Here is a 21,891-nt window from a genome sequence, read left to right on the forward strand (position 1 = left end):
TTTATAAAGTGCTCTGCATAGTCTAAGACCTAAGATGCAATCATCAGATATCAAATTTTGTCAACATTATACGAGGTATGTCAAAAAATATTAATTTCGCTCAAGAGCAAACTACCTTTATATTTTAAAATATCAAAAACTTTTATTATGAAAAGTTATTTGTAATTAAAAACCATATTCAAATATGCAATAACAGAAAACAAAAACAGAAAAAAAAATTCTCAAATTTTCCTAAATTATCGATTCCGAACATCATTTTTATTTATTAAACATGTAATAACTCTTTTATTAATAATTTTAGGAAAAAAAGTTATTCTTCATAAAAATCTGTGCATGGTCTAAACCTCAACATGCAGCCATCAGTTATCCAAGTTTGTTAATTTTATACGAGGTGTGTCAAAGATGTAATGTGTCAAAGAATTGTTTCTAAATTCATATTATTTGACACACCTCGTATAAAATTAACAAACTTGGATAACTGAATGGTTGCATCTTGAGGTTTAGACCATGCACAGATTTTAATGAGGGATAACTTTTTTTTCCTAAAATTATTAATAAAAGAGTTATTACATGTCTAATAAATAAAAATGATGTTCGGAATCGGTAATTTAGGAAAATTCCAGAATTTTTTTTTTTCAAGTAGAAGGCTGTTATTGCATATTTGAATATGGTTTTTAATTACAAATAACTTTTCATAATAAATTTTTTTGACATACCTCGTATACTGTTGACAAAATTTGATATCTGATGATTGCATCTTAGGTTTTAGACTATGCAGAGTATTTTATAAAGAATGACTTTTTTTCGTAAAATTGATATTAAAAAAGTTTCCCATATGGTTTTAAGTTACGCAGACACCCTGTATATATTATTATCTCTTTGCCGACGTCTAAATTTTTAAATACCTGAAGCTCGTATCAACACGCGCTTCGACCTAGTCGTCAGATTTCGTCTTATGGAGAAATCTCACGACTAGGTCGAAGCGCGTGAAACGACATTCTGAGTGAAATAAAAAAATGTAACAGAAAAAGATAAAAACTGAAGACGGGATTCAGCCCTACGTGAAATACAGTAAACGCAATTTGAAATAGAGAAATTCCTCTCAAAATTTTGTGATTTACGATCCTTGAACAAATACATATGGTTATTTATGGTGAGCGTTGAGTGACATGGGTTGGTGGTACAGGTATACATTTCAAACACCCTTTCAGCTGGGCAAACCAGGGAATACATCAGTGTCGTCCAAGCGCGGCTCCTCCTTAGGGTCAATTGGTCAATGACCCCCCTAAAATAATCTCATAAAAATACCAATTTTATTAAAAATATCTTTTATCTAAAACTTCACTCTGAAATATAAAATTCTCTCTCAGCAGTCTGCATTGGCAAAACAAATATAATAGATATAATAACGTCGCGCCTCGCGCTATACACAAGCCCGTGGCTGGGCCGTATTTTAAATTGTCTATATACAGTTCTTATGGCTTATGGACAAATGCATGTAAAATAGAAAAGAGACGGCAGATAGCAATTTCGTGGGCGAGAGTGGGAGTGACCTTTCCGTCGTATACCTCTAGTAGAGTCGACGGCCTCACGTTTAGTTAGTTACCGTCTGCTGACCGCACTTCACGGCAGGTCTATATCGATCGCGGCGTATTTGCGTAATTTATTTTGTTTTGTTGGATTTTTTTGTGATTGTAACAAAAACAAGATGAGTGTTGTTGACGAAATAATTGCCTTAAAATCTGCTGGAACACTAAATTATGAACGGCGGCTTGAGAAAAAAGAAAGTGGTCGACCAAAACCAAACATGAATTTAAAACAAACAACAAAGGATAGGGGTAAGGACATTCAAAGATATTTTAAAGAATCAATGTACAATTTGTGTGATTGGATTTGTGGCTGCAGTGTGAGAAATGCATTTTTTTGCTATCCGTGTTTACTGTTTTCGAATGACGCTGTATGGGCGAAAAATGGAGTAACTGACATTAAGCATTTAAAAGTGAAAATTACAAAACATGCCTCTTCAACTACTCATATAAATTCATCAATGAGTTACGCAAGTTTAGGACGTGTTAACATAAGACAGCAACTTGATAGTGTATATCGTAAATCTGTGCATGACTTTAATGAATTGGTATCTAAAAATAGGTATATTTTAAACAAACTAATCGACTGTGTAAAATTTTGTGGAGTTTTCGAAATTGCATTGCGCGGTCATGACGAAAGTGACAGCTCCAATAATCGTGGAATTTTTCTGGGCCTTATCGATTTTGTTTCTGAACTGGATTTAATGTTTAAAGAACACATTGAAAAAAGTACAGTATTTAAAGGAACATCGAAAACAATTCAGAACGATATTTTAGAATCAATGTTAGCCATTGTGCATACTCATATCATGAAGGAGATTGGCCAGACAAATTTTGTGGCCATTCAAGTAGATGAGACCACAGACAGCTCCAATAAAACGCAGATGATTATCATATTGCGATATGTATTAACTGGTATTGTACATGAAAGATTTTGGAAATTTGTTAACCCCCTAGGTACTACAGCACAACATTTAACTAATGTAATATTGGAAGAACTTCAATTATTAAAAATTAATGAAGCACCTGAAAAATTGATTGCCCAAAGTTACGATGGTGCATCAGTCATGAGCGGTAAACTGGGAGGAGTACAAACAAAAATTAAAGAAATATACCCAAATGCACACTTCATTCACTGCTATGCCCATCAATTTAATCTTATCCTCCAAAAAGCGGCGAGTCAACACAAACCGATAAAAATATTTTTTGCAAATTTACACGGATTTTCGTCCTTTTTCGGCCGATCTCCAAAACGTACGATGGTTCTGGATAGAGTGGTTAAAGTAAGGCTACCTAAAGCTGCGCCTACTCGATGGGCTTTCAATACAAAATGTGTTGAAATTGTATACACTTATAAAGATGATTTAAAATCTTGCTTAGAGGAAATTATTGATGAGGAGCAAGATGGTAACAATATAAATCAAGCAACTGGTTTAAAAAGACATTTGGAAGATGAGCATTTTTTATTTTGGTTAAATTTTTTCCATAAAATAATGCCCCATGTTGATATATTGTTTAAACAATTGCAAATGCGAGACATTGATGTTATATCTGTCAAAAATTGTATCCTGTCTTTTAACAACAATATCCAAATAATTAGAAATACTATTTTGGAATCAGAAGTACCAAGCACATCAACAGCAAAAAAAAGAAAAACTACTGCAGAGGATCCAAAGCGACGAACTGCACTTGAAATTTGTGATATTATTATATCTGAAATAAATCACAGGTTTAGTTTCAATGATCATCTCATGATTTCACAGTTATTCTACATAGAGAAATTTGAAGCATACACTACCAACTTTCCGCAAAATATTTTAAAAATGGTGACGGCTAATTATCCCACAGTGAATATTTCCAAACTAAAATCGGAACTTGAAGTCTTATATTGTCGTGAGGATTTTCGCAATAGTGCTGGTGCAGTAGCCATACTTCAGCTTTTTATTAACATGAATTTGTCTGAAACATTTTCTGAAGCAGTGAAGTTATTAAATATTTTGTGCACACTCCCTATGACAACCGTGGAAAGTGAGAGATGTTTTTCTACTTTAAAAAGAGTAAAAACATTCCTGCGTAATACGATGGGACAACCTAGACTTAGTGCCTTGTCTATGCTGAGCATCGAGAAAACGCTTGTCAAGAGCATTCCAAATTTCAATGAGAAGGTCATAGACTATTTTGCAGAACTAAAGGATAGAAGAATTGACTTAAAATATAAAAATATTTAAAGTAAGTTTCGTTTTAATAAATTTACAATTTATTATACTATAAATATTCCTATCTATATATCAGTCAATAACCTGTTCATACCATTTTTCCTATATTTTTTAAAAGATTTACTCTAAAAAAAGACAAATTTAATTTTCGGAAAACTAGGGTAAATAGTATTGAGTTTTATCTAAGTCTGTATTTTTTATCTAAAATATAAATGCTAAAAGATCTTTTAAATACTTTAAAAAATCAACAGTTTGAAGTTTTCAAACCAAAATGACCCCCCTGAAGATTGACCCACGAGCCGCCGCTGAGTTAGAGCAGAGTAGTTGCGAGCAGAGATATAAGACCGTTGAAAAAATATTTTTGGAAAATATTTTACAGAAGAAAGAGACCGAGAAGAAAGAATGTAACTAAAATGTGACCAAAAGCATGTATAATAAATTAATGACCGAAGTACAAGATGCGGAACTGTCTCCCAAGAAAACACCGTTACAAAATCGAAGATTAAAACGATTTACAATTGTTGAAGTTGGCGAAATAAAAAAGTTGACTTCTAGAATTGACCCATCAAATATTATGTACCTGCCGAAGATATTTTTGAAATAATTGAAGCAGTCCACGTTGGAGGTCATTGGTCGTTGGGTTTTTCATGGAGGTACCTATTTTGCAGTCAGAAATGAATAGTTGCTGTCAAGTAGATTTGATCGATATACAATAACAAGAGGATCAAAGCTACAAGTTTATTATGGTTGGTCAGAATTTGAGATCGGAAAATAAAGAGTCTGGTGTTGAATAGGCCGGTCTTATCGGAGAACATCAAATTTTGTTAGTTAGAAAGGAAGCATACGAGAGTTTGAAAACGCAAGCTAAAAAAATTAAATTATTTATTAGTGAGTTTTAGTTGAATCTGGAAATTACTGAAAATTTTAGTAAAAACTAGTTTTGACTGAAATATGTTTAGTTTCAACTAGAATTAACTGATAATATTTGGTAGTTCTAGTTTTCACTAGTTAAAACTAGAATTGTCTAAAGCGGACAGTTAAAACTAGTTTTTCCTAGTAAATTCGGGTTTTAACTGAAATCGGGTTTTTACGGTAACAGTTATATTTATTAGAGGTCATCGTTTATTACTACTACTACATAACGTTCTCCGCCGATTTCCTATCGGCACTTCGTCCGGCTGTTCCATAGGTCCTATTCTATTTTTCTTTCTCTCACCTCTATTCCTTCGCTTCAACTTTTTGTTGGTCTTCGTTTCCTCTTTACTTCTCGTTGCCATTTTAATATTTCATTTGGTATTCGTTGTTAATCCATTCTTTGTATACGTCCGAACCAGATAAGTTTCGTTGTTGATAAGTCATATGTGATTGTTTATTTGATTCCCATTATTTCTTTCATTCGTTCGTTGGTAATTCTTTCTCTTCTAGATCTTCCTTCTGGTCTTTGCCAAGAATCCATTTTCGTTGCTCTCAGCGTTGCCAGTGTTCTTTCTTTCAGTGGCCATATAGAGTATTTCAGCTGTATAGAGTGATAGTTTTTGCTATAATCTCGTATATCGTCTTATTTTCTTTGCTGATGGATTGGTCCTATAAGATACACATTGTGATGGCCTTTTCATCTGCCGTATTTCTTTCTCTTGTGGTTTTGTCTAATGTTCTATCGTGCGAAATATTGATACCTACTTGAGCCAATATTACTTTAAGGCAAGCGTCCACAGACCTGCTTTGTACGCATCGGACGCATCGTACGAACCGGATTTTAGTTTGTGCTAATGTGGACGTGTTCGTCGCATAAATCGGACGCAAGAATTTTCGACGCACACAACGCACACGCTCAATCGGTTATCGGTTTTTGAGCGAAGATCAAAGGATTTGCGTCGCATACGATTTCCAATGTGGACGCTGCGTTATTTACTCCACACAACTTGAGCAGACGCGCACAACGAACACATTTTCGGTAGTCGAGCAGTTAAATCTGCGACGCAAATTCTTGCGACGAACCATTAATTCAATACGCACGGAAAAATTTACCAGTGAGGACGCGGCTTTAGATTATTATTATTCTACGAATTAGTTTTTAAATGAAAAATTTATGAACAAGACGATAATTAACGTCGTCTTATTTGCATGTATAGGTATGTATTGTTAAATAATTTTATGGGGTGAATTTAAAAAATTAATTTTATGTCAAAGACCACGAGACCGTAAATTTTCATGACCCTGTATATGATCAAATTTTGCAAATAAAATAATTTAGCCGTAAGAAGTTTTGGCAGAAGGGAAAAATTTTAGTGGTAAAGTTTCAACGAACAATTTAAACGTTTAAACAGAACGGACTACAAATGGTTGTTTAGAAAGTTAATGTATTCCGCGGTTTGATTGAACAATAGACAGTGTTTTCTAAATGGTTTCCCTGAAAGAAACGGATAGTAAACAATTTTCATTAGTTTAGAATAAAGGGTTTTTCTAGATTGTAAGTAAAATTAATTTTAATATCTCCTGGAAATTGACAAGAAAGAAATTTTGTATACAATACTATTTGTTCTTAAGAAAAAAAGTAGGGATATGATGTGTGGAGAATTGTTGTGATTGGCTAGGAGACCGATGGAAGGAGAGAAAAAGAATTAATTGTGTAATTACCATCGAAAGCAATCAGTCGAGTTTGAAAGTACTTAGTATTTTTGTGTAAAATGTGTTAATTTGGTGGCCGTGGAAGCAGATTCGTCTGAGACGAAATCGTCATCAAGTCGAGAAGTAAAAACTCCTTGTGTCCGAACAGATTCCAGTTTCTGTCTGGAACGAGTAGCCGTATTATATAAATTTTGCACGAGATACCGAGCTGAGAAAAAAATCTTGGAATTCTAAAAATTGATATTGGTACAAGAAAATACAGAGCATAATACACACACCGGCAAAATTAGCCGAACACGTTAAAAATAGGACATGTTTGATGTCTCGTATTTCATAAACCAGTGGTCTGATTTGAGTGATTCTTTTAGTATGTTATAGCCTTATTATTTAAGAATATCGTTGTAATAATATTGTTGCTAGACATTTAAATGTCATTTTATACCGGGTGTAACAAGCATACTGTGTTTTTTTCTTAAAGTTCGGAACACCCTGTGGAATATTCCAGCATATATAAAATATTAAAATTAAAACTCGATTGTAGAATTATGCTTTCTTAACATTTTCTTTTTTGACTCATTTGCTTATGTTGGAAAATAAAAAAGTTATGTGCTTTAACATCTAACCATGTTTTTTATCAATAAATCCTCATAGTAGGGGAGAAAAGTATGCTAAATTTGCAATTACTTGAGCGTTCTTGGGACCTGGAGTGGATTGTGAAGAATGTGTGCTACAACCAAAAAAGTTAAGTTAAGTTTTCCATAAAGTGTGGGACTCTCCATTTTTTAATTTAATTTTCCATTTCCACCAATCGTTTTTTCAGATTATAGCGCCATTTATCCACAATAGGAAAAAATGTTGCGAATAAAAGTTGCTTATTTTTAAGTCAAGGATCCAAATCTGAAATAAAAATTGGGGGCTCCTATTTAATATTTTAATGTAACCCCCACCCCACCTCCGTGGGGGTCGTGTTTGGTGCCATTCGGTAGATTTTTGAAAAATATTGAATAGGTGTATTTTGCAGTTTTACGATCTGATGTTCATTTCGAAAAATATCGCAGGGTTCGTATTTATAATTTTTAATTTACCCCCACCCCTCTACGTGGGGTGTCACGAGCACCCACGGAGGTGGGGTGGGGGATTTAATTTAAAATCTTAAACAGAAGCCCCCAATTTTTATTGCAGATCTGGATTCTTTATGTAAAAATAAGCAACTTTTATTCGACATATTTTTCCGAATTATGGATAAATAGCGCTATAATCGGAGAAAAATGATTGTTTCAAATGGAAAATTAAATTAAAAAATGAAAAGTCCCCCACTTTATGGAAAACTTAACTTAACCTTTTTCTGATTTTAGCACATACTCTTCACAATTAAATAGGCCCCCATAACGCTCGAGTAACTGCAAAAGTATACGTTCCTCCCCTACTATGAGGATTTATTGATGAAAAACATGGATAGTTGTTAACGCACATAACTTTTTTATTATCTCACATAAGTAAATGAATCGAAAAGGAAAATGTTAACCAAGCCTAAGTCTACAATCGAGTATTAATTCTAATATTTTACATATGCTAGAATATTCCACAGGGTGTTCCAAACATTAAGAAAAAAACACAGTATGATTGGTACACCCGGTACAAAATGGTATTTACCTGTCTAGCAACAATATTATTACAACAATATTCTTAAATAATAAGGCTATAACATACTAAAAGAATCACTAAAATCGGAACACTAGTTTATGAAATACGAGACATCAAACGTGTCCCATTTTTAACGTGTTCGGCTAATTTTGCCGGTGTGTGTAGTATATTCTTTAAAAATGTTTGCATATTTGCACCAACTGCATATTTGCCCTATTTTCTGCTGCATATATTCTGGTCTTTACTTACGATTGTGTTTCTTATTTTGCGTAACCTCTCGCTACAAAAAACTAAGAACCGCTTCTTTTCTTAGCCTACATCGATCGAGAAAAGCGAGAACTGCGAATTATTTTTGTAGTTTCCGCATTTTATGGTCTTTTTATATGTTTATATGTTCGCCAAGTCCCATTTGCGTCACACTTTTTCGGGTTGTGTATCGTTCCAAGATTGCGGCTGTAATTTTGAATATTTTTTCGAGATATTTGGCACACGTATTCGTAATATAATAAAGAATGGTGCTGCAGAGCCCAATTTGAAAAACATATTAATATGTGGAAATTACTCTGTAATTAAATACAATATTAAAAAAACGAGCCTGTACCGCCATTAAGAAGAACACAAAAATACACTTTCTTCAAATAAACTTTTTTATCCGATGCCTAGATTTTGTGTCATTTTGGAACTACTAAATTTTTTTATTTCATGAGTAGTTCCAAATGCCACACAATCTAGGCATCGGATAAAAAAGTTTATTTGAAGAAAATGTATTTTTTTGTTCTTCTTGATGGCGGTACAGGCTCGTTTTTTTAATATTGTATTTAATTACAGAGTAATTTCCACATATTAATATATTTTTCAAATTGGGCTCTGTACCGCCATTCTTTATTATATACACGAATACAATACGTGTGCCAAATATCTCGAAAAAATATTCAAAATTACAGCCGCAATCTTGGAACGCGTTTTCGCTACCTGTTGATTGCTACTGATTCCTCTTAATAACCTTTCGAAATTTGTTTTCAATTCCATTAATATTTCTACTTTCTACTGGATCCTTAATTCAATTTCCGTCTTTGCTTTTCATATAATTGCAGTGACCTTGATAACCTTTTCCCACCTTTTTAACTTCTTGAAAGAACGATCCCACCTCTTTGTTTTTGAATTTGTTTTAGAACGAATTATTCTATATTCTTGTTTTTTTACAGTCTCTATTATATTAAATATCTGTCTGTTAATAAATTATTGTCTGGTTTTCGTCTTTTCACTTCCTATCTCCTGACACGGTTCGTCAAACCAATATTTGTTTATACTTCTCTTGAAGCCACACTATTTTCTTTATTTTTTCGCTAACTTCTCCTACGGTAGATTTAATTTGTTCCCGGGCTTGTTCGGTTTGTACATTTTGGTCACATTGATGGAATGCGTTTGATCACAATTAATTTCTAAGTCCCAGCTTAAAAATTTTTCTTCCTGTTTTTTTTATCGTATAGACGATGTCATCTTTGTCTTCTTCTGCTAAAATTATTTGATCAATGCCAAAAAACAAAAAGCTATAGTAATAGACAATATCAATACTATAAGGCGGTACTAATATTAAAGAGGCGTTACTAATACTATGAACCTACTCGTAATACTTCTGTTAATTTAATTCGTCAGTATAAAGAAAGGTGAACTAGTTTGTTACTAATGCTAATTGATTTTTAATCACTTCTTTTAGGCATTACTTTTATATTTGATTTGAACTAATTGGTAGAAGAGATACGTACAATACTTGCTCACCTTTGGCATCTCATTATATTTATTAATGTTGATTTTTATAATTTTCAGACATCCCTCAAAAAAATATACAAAAAAACTTCAAATCGGCTTCAGCCACTAAAAAAATCAATAAAATATTAACAATAGGCGAAAGCCACAAAAAAAAAATATTAGTAACAAAACCCAAAAAAGGGCATGAGGGGCCCACATCCTCGAGCGCCGAGTCGCCGAACTGGGCAGAGCCCAGAGCGGGGACTCGGCGCCCGAGCAAGCAAAACAGATCGAAGATAAGTCACTAGAGATAGCGGGAATAGAGCGCCTCACGCTGGCCTGCATTGATCGGGGTAGGATTTCATATGGGAGTCCGTGTACCCAAGACTCCCATATGATAAGCACTTTGCTGATTGAGAGCCTCTATAGCGCATCAGAGTGCTATCGGGGGGTAAGTGGATGGTCTGGAGCATTGAGGCGGGGTGGAGTGATTCCTGCTTACGGGAGTTAATCCTCCTCGCCCCAATGAATTGTATCACCCGAATGTCATTCTCTAGGGGTGAGCAAGTCTCTCAGGCTGGGTTAAATCACTATGCTTGCTTGCTTCCAAATCTATCTTTGTCTTACAACGCACTTAGCCGAATATAATATTGTCAGCATATATTGTCAGTCAGACACTGACAATCAGTGACAATGTTAAATATTTGACATTGCATCGGGAATATGTTGAGTTATTGATTAAATATTATTGTTATATAGTGTATTTGATAAATAATTGATTTAAGACGTGAACTTAATAAAAAGTTATTTACTGTGTATTATTTGTGGAAGATCCAAGCAGAGAATACATCACGATAATATATTCTGTAATTTAAGTATTTTGTTGCTAAAGATGTTCAAAATTGTAAGCGTTCCATAACAATATATTATTAAAAAATCACTTTAACACTTTTCCTCTTTTCTCGATTGAGTATTAGTCTTTGTTGTACAAATAAATTATTACAATCACTGAATACATAGTTAGTGAAAAAATTATCACATTTATTAACTGAATTAATAATTTGCAATTATAAAAATATCAGTTAACCAAGAACATTCAAAACCCATCTCTTTAAATTAATGATGACATTTTCAAGTAGAATGACATTCTAGTAATGTTTACATATCCATACAAGTGTGAATTTTACTACACGTAATTTGGCGTGTAAAGACAGAAAAAGTAGGGATACACGTAAAATATTTGCGGATTATGTACCCATAGCCTTAAAAGATTATAATTTAATTCTTGTTCTCTATTTCTTAAGTTTTTACTTATTTACATTGAATATTAATTTGTTTTGTTGTATAATCCACGTTTACAATAATTAATTATGTGATCTATTTGATTTAAAATGGATTCAGGATTTTTTTTATACTTTGGCAACTATGTCAACTTATATCTCTGGCGTAGATAATGACGTGCAACGGTAAGTAAATTAGATGGACTGTATTATTATCTCTCTTTGCCGACGTCTAAATTTTTAAATACCTGAAGCTCGTATTAACACGCGCTTCGACCTAGTCGTCGGATTTCTCCTTTACACGTTTCACGGCAGGTGTAATTTCCTCACCAAAATAATTTTTACCTGCGTTTGGAAGGGTATCTCATAATCCCACAGGTAATTTCCGCACCAAGACGTACCAAAACCAAAATGGTTATTTCAGGTAGATTTTACTAAAAGGCATTCAAGGGAATTATTTATCTCTGATAAAATTACAGTAGCTGGTATTTTATTTTTAGTCACAGTTGGAATTTTGACCAAGATGGCATGCTTGATCGAAAGTAATCGCGGTAAACCTTTACTGGTATTTGAAAATTTTATTTTTTATAAAGTGAAAGTTTTAAAAAGTGGAGAAGTGTTCTGGAGGTGCAACAAAACAACTTGTAGTGCGAAATTGTTTACTATTGGAGAAAATTTTACAATTTCTAGAAGTAGCCTACAACATAATCATGAACCAGATCGTCAGAAGATAGATCGGAAAATTGTTTCTAACTCTTGTAAGCGTAAAGCCGAAGAGAATATTTCTGAAAAACCGGCAAAAATTATACACCAAGAGCTTGCAGCTAATTTGCCAGAAACAATTACTACAACTGATGTCAGTTATATACGAAAAAATATATATAATTATCGGCGGAAAATAACGCCTTGTCGACTTCCTTCCAATATTGATGAGGTTCAAGAATTTGTGAAGAAGTGTGCTCCAAAAACAACCAAGGAGGAAAATTGTCTTCTTATAAACTGTGTCGAAAGTAAGATAATTGTATTTAGTTGTGAAACAAATAATAAGACTTTTACCCACATTGAATTTTATATACAGGATGAGTCACCACTAACGGGACGGAAGATTACAGCGAAATGGTAAAAGATTTGAAAAAAAATTTAAATTAATAGTTTGTAAGTTGATAAAAGCTGCATTTTAAAATTATTTTTAAATATACAGGGTGTTCCAATAAATGGCGGCGTATCAAAGTTATATTTTTTCTTATGGAACACCCTGTATTTTATTGCATTTTTTAATTGTCCGCAAAAATAAGGTATAGTTTCATAAGGCTTCCTTATACCTATGTACAGAGTGTTCTGAGTTATGTTGACTTTTCTTAAAATGTAAAATTTTAAAAGAAGGCTTTATTCTCAAATTATTTAAGAAATTATAAAAATATTACTTTTACATCTAAATAGTTGGATATTGGTTGAATAAATTCCATGATTAATTATTACCCATTTGTCTACAGGGTGTTCAAAATTTACAGTTTCATTATTGAAGTATGCAATGTGTCATATGATGCTTATTTTAAATGGAACACCATGTATATTAATAAATAATTATACTAAAAAAATTTACCTCTTTCGAATGGTATATGGATGCCCTATACCCAGGTGTCATAGTTTTTTCGTAATTTACAATTATTTAAATTCTTAATCTGTAAATCGATTTTAAAACAAAAGATGAAGTTAATTAATATCATTGTATGACATTGTCATTTTATGACAATACGGTCTGGTAACTATATTATAATTAATGCATTCCATGATTGATTATTACACATTTATTTACAGGGTGTTCAAAATTTACAGTTTCATTATTGGATTATTCAATGTAGCATAATATGATGGTTATTTTATTAGAACACCATGTATATTAATCAATGATTATACTAAACACAGGTTGTTCCTCTTTCGAATGGTACATATATAGATGTTCTATAACTAGGAGTCATAGTTTTTGCCGAATTTACAATTTTCTTAAACGGTACATCGATTTTAAAAATATTTATAGTCACTCACGATTTTTAAACCCATCATCTTGGCATAGTTGTTATAGAGTGTAGTTGTAAATAAATATGTAGATATATTTTTATTTGCGGATTTGTAAAATAAATTTTTTCCTTATTGAAAATAACTAAATACAAAACGAAACAAAGAATCTTAATCAAACAAATACATAAATAATACAAAATGAACCACAACTTACTATAAGTAAAAAATTATCAGTTATGTAATACATGTTCAAAATGTTTATACAACAAGCGATTTTAAATGATTTGTTTACATTATTTAACATAGCTGGTGTTATAGACGCAAAAGCGTTCGAAATTCTTAATTTCATAAAAATATCATGTGAAGTAGTAGGATAGGAAGTGTAGCTTTACAATATTTTTAATATAAAAAAACTCCCTTGGTCAATCCTGGTGACCTAGGTGGCCAAATATATGGACCGAATCTATCTATCCATTTATTTCTAAATTTTATGTTGAGGTTGTTCTTAACATCACGTCAAAAATAAGCAGGAGCTCCGTCCAATTGGAGCCACATGTTTGTTCATACGCTAAGTGGAAGGATTTAAAAAACGTGTTTTAAAAAATTTAAAAAAGTTGCTCTATTCAGATTTCGTCAAAAAAATTTGGGTCGATAACGTACTCGCTCAGGATACTGCCCCAAACATTAACACTTCATCGGTGTTGGTGATCAACAGTAAAATGTTTGTTTACTGTATCATAATAAAATGAAAGCTAAAGTCCTTTTCATGATCATTTTTCAGTACGTAACAAATGATAGGAAAAAGGGTAAGTCCGTGATAATACACATTTATGACATTTATTCTAACATGACATTTTAGTTAAATCTGACAGTTGTCACATTTTATTTTGAATTTGGAATAAAAACAAATCAAATGTGTTTCTTGCATTTATAAAATGGTATTTTCTTTGATTTGTATAGTCTTATAAATTATACAGATTATATTTGTAATATTATTATCTAATTAAAAAAAATTATAATGGCGCCATCTATCGACAACTAGAATAAATGGTATAAAAATGTCACCGACGAAATGTAATCACCGACGTGCCTTTTTTTCTGTCACATACAATTTAATGCGTTAGAAAGAAATCGAAAAACTGTGACGCACTGAAAGATGATCATGAGAAATACTATATGTCTATTAACTAGACGATTATTATGAAAAGTAGGTAGATTCGTCTGTACACAATACATTCTTAAAAAAAATCAGGACCTTCTCCAAATTCTAAAGTCTATAAAGGAAAAGTTAAACGTTCCTGTTCTGTCTAATGCTGGTGTAGTCGAGTTTTATACGGATGATTGTGGTTTTTTATGTATTCTACATACACTCGTTTGACTGATTTCCAATTGCTTAAAAATTTTTCACGTACTAGTATTTGGGTTTTCCGTAACAGAAAACAGGACATCAAGTTCGTTGACGTCATCAAAAATAAATGCTTTATTTTTATTTAACTTTTCGTACCTATGCAACATTACCAGTAGCACGGAATCTATCGAGAAATCTCTCAAAAACGTCCTTTTTTGTGTGCCTTCTATCTGGATACCTTTAAACGTAAACTTTAGAAGCTAAGAGACAATTTTAAAAATATTCCCCAATGGAAAGTAGCATGTCTACTCTTTCATAGATATCGTGATTATTCATTTTTAGGAACAATTAAATTTGAATGTAATCTGCCAAAGCCATTTTTAAGTAAAAAAATGTGAATATCATACACCGATGTTTATAGTTTTGATAATTACCAGACCGTACTGTTATAAACTGACAATGTCATACAATGACATTAATTAACTACATCTTTTGTTTTAAAATCGATTTACAGATTAAGAATTTAAATAATTGTAAATTACGCAAAAACTATGACACCTAGGTATAGGACATCCATATACCATTCGAAAGAGGTAAATTTGTTTAGTACAATTATTTATTAATATACATGGTGTTTCGTTTAAAATAAGCATCATATGACACATTGAATACTCCACTAATGAAACTGTAAATTTTGAACACCCAGTAGACAAATGTGTAATAATTAACCATGGAATACATTCAACCAATATCCAACTATTTAGATGTAAAAGTAATATTTTTATAATTTCTTAAATAACTTGAGAATAAGCCTTCTTTTAAAACTTTACATTTTAAGAAAAGTCAACATAACTCAGAACACTCTGTACATAGGTATAGGGAAGCCTTATGAAACTATACCTTATTTTTTGCGGACAATTAAAAAATGCAATAAAATACAGGGTGTTCCATAAGAAAAAATATAACTTTGATACGCCGCCATAATCTTCCTTCCCGTTAGTGGTGACTCACCCTGTATATGTTAGTGGTGTATATGGATGGCACATTTTCTTACTGTACCAAATATTATTTGCAATTATTCACTATTCATGGGCTAATTTATGGGCACTATATTCCTTTATTATACTGTTTACTGCCAAACCAAAAAACAGAAACTTACAACAATCTATTTTACTTGTTAAAATCAGAAATTTTCAAAGCTTTTAAAATTGAGTTTAATCCTAATAAAATTTTTGTAGATTTTGAAAAGGGTATACATAATGCCATTAGTCAAATATGGCCGAACGCTGAAATACATGGTTGTAGATTTCACCTACAAACACCAAGCTTGGTATAGAAGAAATCAGTCTCTTGGTTTAACATCAAAATATACAAATGATTCTGAAGTTGGCAAGTGGCTAAAACTTACTTTTGGCCTTAAATATATAAAACCAGAAGAGGTGTCAGATTGTTTTGTGTTTGATTTAATGTCATGCAAACCAGAAAATCAAATTTTAGATAGATATGTTGATTATTTAGTTGAAACATATATAGACGAAAATTCCATCCATATTCTCTTCATATTTTTGGGTAGAGGCAAATTCGTTTCAGATAGTGTTGGAATGTACAAGCAAAATTTGTTACCCGGTCGATAGAGGCGCTTATAATAAACTCTTCCGCAGTTCATAAACATATTATAAACTTTTAGTATATTCGGTCCACTGCTCCAGTCGCAACTGTCTACTAAATTTTGTAACGTTGGTCAAAATAGCGATATTATTTCTTCTAACGGGCAAATCTTGGATTCTTTTATTTGTAAAATTATTATCGGTTGACTTGGTTTCATTTAATTTGATTCGTTATTTTGTGATTCATAAACGTATTTTATTAAGTAATGTTTGCAGCTTGTCAGTCGCTTCCTCACTAGTGTTTCCTACTGCTAGAATGGCTGTGTCATCTGCGAAGTTTTTAGGTATTAAAAGCGATGGAAGTTGCTAGGGGCCAAATCTGGTGAATACGGTGGATGTTCCAACAATTCTAACTTTAATTCTTGGATTTTAGCCATTGTTAAAATGCTCATATGACACGGTGCAATATCCTGATGAAAAAGTATTTTTTTCTTCTGCGAACCGGGTCTTTTCACGAATTTTTCCCTTCAGCTGGTCTAAAAGGTTACAATAATATTCAGAATATACTGTTTGCAAGTAATCCACAAACAAAATTCCTTTCTTATCCCAAAAAACTTATGCTAACACCTTGGCCGATTACTGGACACGAACTCGTTTCGCAGCCGAAGAATCAAATTCCCATCACTCTTTAGTTTCTTGTTTTGATTCAGGATCATGGTGATCCTGGAAATAATGCACAAAATCCACATTATCCTTTCGAAAATGCTCTAAATGTTGCTAAGGAAGTTGCATTCGAATATATTGTTGTTTCATTGTTTGCGAATGCGGCACCAATTGTGAACACAGCTTTCTGAAACCCGATACTTCAGTCAACCTATTGATTGATTACGCCCAATGAGATGCCTAGTGCTTCTGTTAAATGTTTTTCGATCACTTAACGATTTTCCAATACGATATGCTGTATTTTTTCTACGATTTCTGGTTCTGCAGTTGCTTCTGTTTTTTGACATCCTTAACGTGGATCGTCTTCAAAGCTTCTACGACCACGTTTGAATTCAGCAACTCGTTTTTCTACTATAGCGGTACGCTTTAATTACTATTTTTCCTAATTTTATTTTCTTAATTTTTAATAACTTTTCTCAAAACGAAATAATATAGGTCATATAAATTCACCTGTAAAATACAAACCAGATGCTAAGAAGGGCACGGTTTTACGAAACGAAATGTATCCTTAACCATATGTTTTTGGTGTGTTCAGTTTAACAAACTGAATTCCCCATAAATTAATTACCTTATCAGACCTTATGTCAATAACTCACTTTGGACATGCATTCGAAAACGTTTACTAAAACTGCAGAAATGTTTAACTTGTCAACTTTTATTTTAAACGCCAGATCTAAATCATTTATTGCCTTCTGGTCAGATGGCAGAAACACAAACAGATTAGCGTCTGTGGTTTCTTTCAGCCACTCAGTCGGTTACCACACCCCAGCGGCATCGGTCGCTTGCTGGGCCGAAACAATAACAAACCCTCTTATAGTCGGTTTGCTAAAATCAGACACAATTGGCTAGTAATTTTAGTAAGTAATTTTGCCAATTTGCTAAAATTGGCCAAAAACTAATTACTAAATAGTTAATAATAACTAAACGGTTAGTAATTTTACCAATTTTGGAAAAATTGGCAAAAAACAAAAAAATTACCCACTAAAATCATTAGCCAGTTGTGTCTGAGCTTAGCGAACCGACTATACGAGATGTAATACATACAGGGTGCGCCAAACCTCTGGTCTTCTTTGATTACGGCTAAACTATGAGATATACAAAAAAATGTTTATAACAAAACTAATGTGTGTCAAAGAGGTCTATTATTTAAAATTATTTTCAATTATACTGGGTGAGTCAGAACGACGGTATGAACCAAAGTTGTATTTTTTTAAATGGAACACCCTGTATATTAAATCATTTTTGAATATATTATTTTAAAATATGAAAAATTTGTATAAGGTCTTATAGGCCTAAAGTTAATAATTTTCAAAATATTTACATTTTAATTGAGAAAAATGGTAATATTTATAGGGTTGTGGATTATGTTTCCAAGGAAATAAAAATTTAGGTGATAGGTCAAAGTTTTTAAAATATAGTGTTATTTTTAAATAATTTAATATTTTTTACTTTTAGCCATAAAATATACAGTGTGATCACTATTTGCAAATACAAAATTTTCTCATTTTTTTTAAATGGGACACCCTGTATATTAGTTTTGCGTTTTGTAGTAAATATTACAACCTTTCTTTTGGTATAAGGTTGTATGTACCTAGCGTGTTTGGTTTTGTAGATATTTTAAAAAAACTATAGATTTTACGTGTTTGCGGATTTTTTATTTAAAATTTTGTTTGCAAAAAAAAATAATTATAATCTGGTTTTAGAAACATACACTAAAATATAAAATATGAAAATAAAAACGTAATTAAAGATTAAAATAAATCGTATGCTAGTACAACTCAATTGAATTTAATAACTTTAAATTATTTTACAAAAAATATTTTACCATATTAATGAATGCATAAATTAGTTACTAAATTAAATAAACAACCAAATTTTAAATCAACCGTAGTAATTTTTCTACTACAGCAACTTTCCTGTACCAAATTATCATCCTGTATCATCCAAATTATTTATTAATATAAATAGTATTTACTGGTGTCACAAAAACTGGTAATACTTTTGTAGTTGAAATTTTTGTAACAATTTTTTATATTTTAAATTTTAATTTTTTATCCGAAAAATTTTTGGATATGACATTTGTTTTGGAAGAAACCATTAGAAATTATTACCAGCTTTTGTGACACGAGTAGGTACATAGATACTATTTACTTCTTAATATACTTCCATAACGTTCATTTGTTTCAAAGCATACTTTATACGTTCTCAAGATGTAGGTAAATTAAAAAGTTATTAACTGATCTTACTCGTAAATACAATATAACTAACAATTAATTTGGTACAGGAAAGTTGCTGCGGTAGAAGAATTACTACGATTGATTTAAAATTTGGTTGTTTATTTAATTTAGTAACTAATTTATGTATTCATTAATAAGGTAAAATATTTTTTGTAAAATAATTTAAAGTTATTAAATTCAATTGAATTTTACTAGCATACGATTTATTTTAATCTTTAATTACGTTTTTATTTTCATATTTTATATTTTAGTCTGTTTCTAAAACCAGATTATAATTATTTTTTTTGCAAAAAAATTTTTAAATAAAAAATCCGCAAAAACGTAAAATCTATAGTTTTTTTAAAATATCTACAAAACGAAACATGCTAGGTACATACAACCTTATACCAAAAGAAAGGTTGTAATATTTACTACCAAACGCAAAACTAATATACAGGGTGTCCCATTTAAAAAAAATGAGAAAATTTTGTATTTGCAAATAGTGATCACACTGTATATTTTATGGCTAAAAGTAAAAAATATTAAATTATTTAAAAATAACACTATATTTTAAAAACTTTGACCTATCACCTAAATTTTTATTTCCTTGGAAACATAATCCACAACCCTATAAATATTACCATTTTTCTCAATTAAAATGTAAATATTTTGAAAATTATTAACTTTAGGCCTATAAGACCTTATACAAATTTTTCATATTTTTAAATAATATATTCAAAAATGATTTAATATACAGGGTGTTCCATTTAAAAAAATACAACTTTGGTTCATACCGTCGTTCTGACTCACCCAGTATAATTGAAAATAATTTTAAATAATAGACCTCTTTGATACACATTAGTTTTGTTATAAACATTTTTTTGTATATCTCATAGTTTAGCCGTAATCAAAGAAGACCAGAGGTTTGGCGCACCCTGTATAAGCAAAACACCTTTTTTTACCAAAAATAAATAAGTATATTATTGACAACTGTTTGCGTTTTAATTAATATTATTTTATATAATTGTTTCCGTCAACACACACACACACACCTTAGGCCGATGCCACATTATGCGTTTTGACCGGATGCGGTGAAAACGCATCCGTTTCCAACGCAACCGGACCGACCTGTCACACTATGCGTTTAGTCTGGTGCAGTTTGTAAGCGCGTACCGATGACTCAAAATGCATCCGTTTCCAACGCAACCGGATCAATCTGTCACACTATGCGTTTTCACCGGATGCGGCGGAAACGCATCCGGTCAAAACGCATAATGTGGCATCGGCCTTACCGGAACACTACTTACTATAGGTACTAACTGAAGGCGAAGAATCCTTAACATATTTATCATTCGTTAATAAATTTCCCTTGCCTTTATAAACCTTCCAAAAATAAAAATGTAATCACTCACGACACTTAATTTTTTCCATTGTAAGACAATACTGTGACACTTCACATTCACCTGATTTAAACTTCGAATACATAAAAAGTGTACCAACATAACAAAAATAAATTAGCTTAGTAGCAACGCCCTCTTTTGTCGAACCGCAAAACTCATTGAAAGGCTATTATTTCTCTGAAATCGAAATATATGAATTGTTTCAGCTGAGACACATCTAACACGAGATTCCTGTCTGTGTGATGCTTGTTACCGACACGTAGATCGAAAGTCAAATACACCTTCGTACATGAACAAATCTCTCAAACGGAATTCATTAGTGGCACCAGGCCCTAGACAGAATCACTGCCACGTTTTAGGATGTAATAGAGAATCATCGAATATACTGCGAAGAAAATGGATTATAAAGATGAGGAAAAGTATTTGCCAAGTGGTAAGTTGGAATATTTAAAAAAAAACTTTTCTTTGTACCACGTTTTTATATACTACGCCTGTTCTTTGTCTGTCTCTTTGTCACTTTGTCCGGGAAAAATCTTGTAATAGATTTTAAACATACTTTCCGACAAGCTGAGGGTCTGAAATTTTCAGAATGGCTCAGAACTTGATGACAATGCAATATTCAACAGATTTTACATGGTTTCATTGGGTTTTATTTGGAATTTTAAGCCATTTTAAATTTTATATGGTAAAATTAGTTCTGACTGTTCTCAAAAGATGGCGCTACTAGTTTTCTCAATAGATAGTGTTACTTTCTATGTGATGTAGAATTTTCTATTCATTTGTAACCGCTACTGAATATTTAAAATTCCCTCGCTAGTTTGTTTACATAACAGATTCTCAAAAATAATTTATTTAGCGTATGGCAATTTGATACACAACATTATCACACATATGTTATAGTCTAACATCTAATGTATTAATATATTCAATCGACGCTGGTATTGCAGAGGCGAAGTCCAGAGGATCTCCATCATACTTTCTCCGAGGGCATTCGGCAATCATATGCTGGATGGTCTGTTTCTCGGCGCCGCAGTCGCACTCAGCAGAGGTTCTCATTTTCCATTTATAAAGGGAATCTGCGCAGACTGCATGACCCGTTCTTATCCTGTTAAGAGTTGACCATGATTTTCGGGGGAGGTCAAAACCTGGTGGAGTTTCTGTGATGCATGGTGTGTTTCTCATTATTAGGTTCGGTCTGTCGCTCTGCATGTTGTTCCACTGGGAGTTCATTTGGAAATTGTTGGAACTCAAGTTTATTGCATCTCTAGTCGGAGGTTTTCTGGAGCGCAATCGATGTGAGTTAGCGTCGGCGACATATGTGTGTATAGGTAACTGCGGGTTGTTAAGCAGCTTTTGGAATTCTCTAAGCAGAGCATGCTGACGACGAAGGTTAGGTGGAGGTATGTGGCTCAGTAGTGGAAGCCACTCCACAGGTGTAGACTTGATCGTTCCAGATATGAGACGCATGGCGACAT

The 21,891-nt window shown here is 32.3% G+C and overlaps 1 protein-coding gene across 6 annotated transcripts in view; it reads left to right on the plus strand.

Moving 5' to 3' along the window:
* The window catches only part of LOC114328850 (uncharacterized), a 231,239-nt gene that overhangs the window by 183,320 nt on the left and 26,028 nt on the right, over window positions 1-21,891 (plus strand). For all 6 annotated transcript variants that reach the window (XM_028277827.2, XM_028277811.2, XM_028277849.2 and 3 more), the window contains exon 6: window positions 20,623-20,849. In XM_028277827.2, coding sequence (XP_028133628.2) covers window positions 20,623-20,849 — 227 coding nt within the window. The remainder of the gene's footprint in view (window positions 1-20,622; window positions 20,850-21,891) is intronic.

Source organism: Diabrotica virgifera, chromosome 3 (assembly GCF_917563875.1).
Source record: "Diabrotica virgifera virgifera chromosome 3, PGI_DIABVI_V3a".
Classification (NCBI taxonomy): Eukaryota; Metazoa; Arthropoda; class Insecta; order Coleoptera; family Chrysomelidae; genus Diabrotica; species Diabrotica virgifera.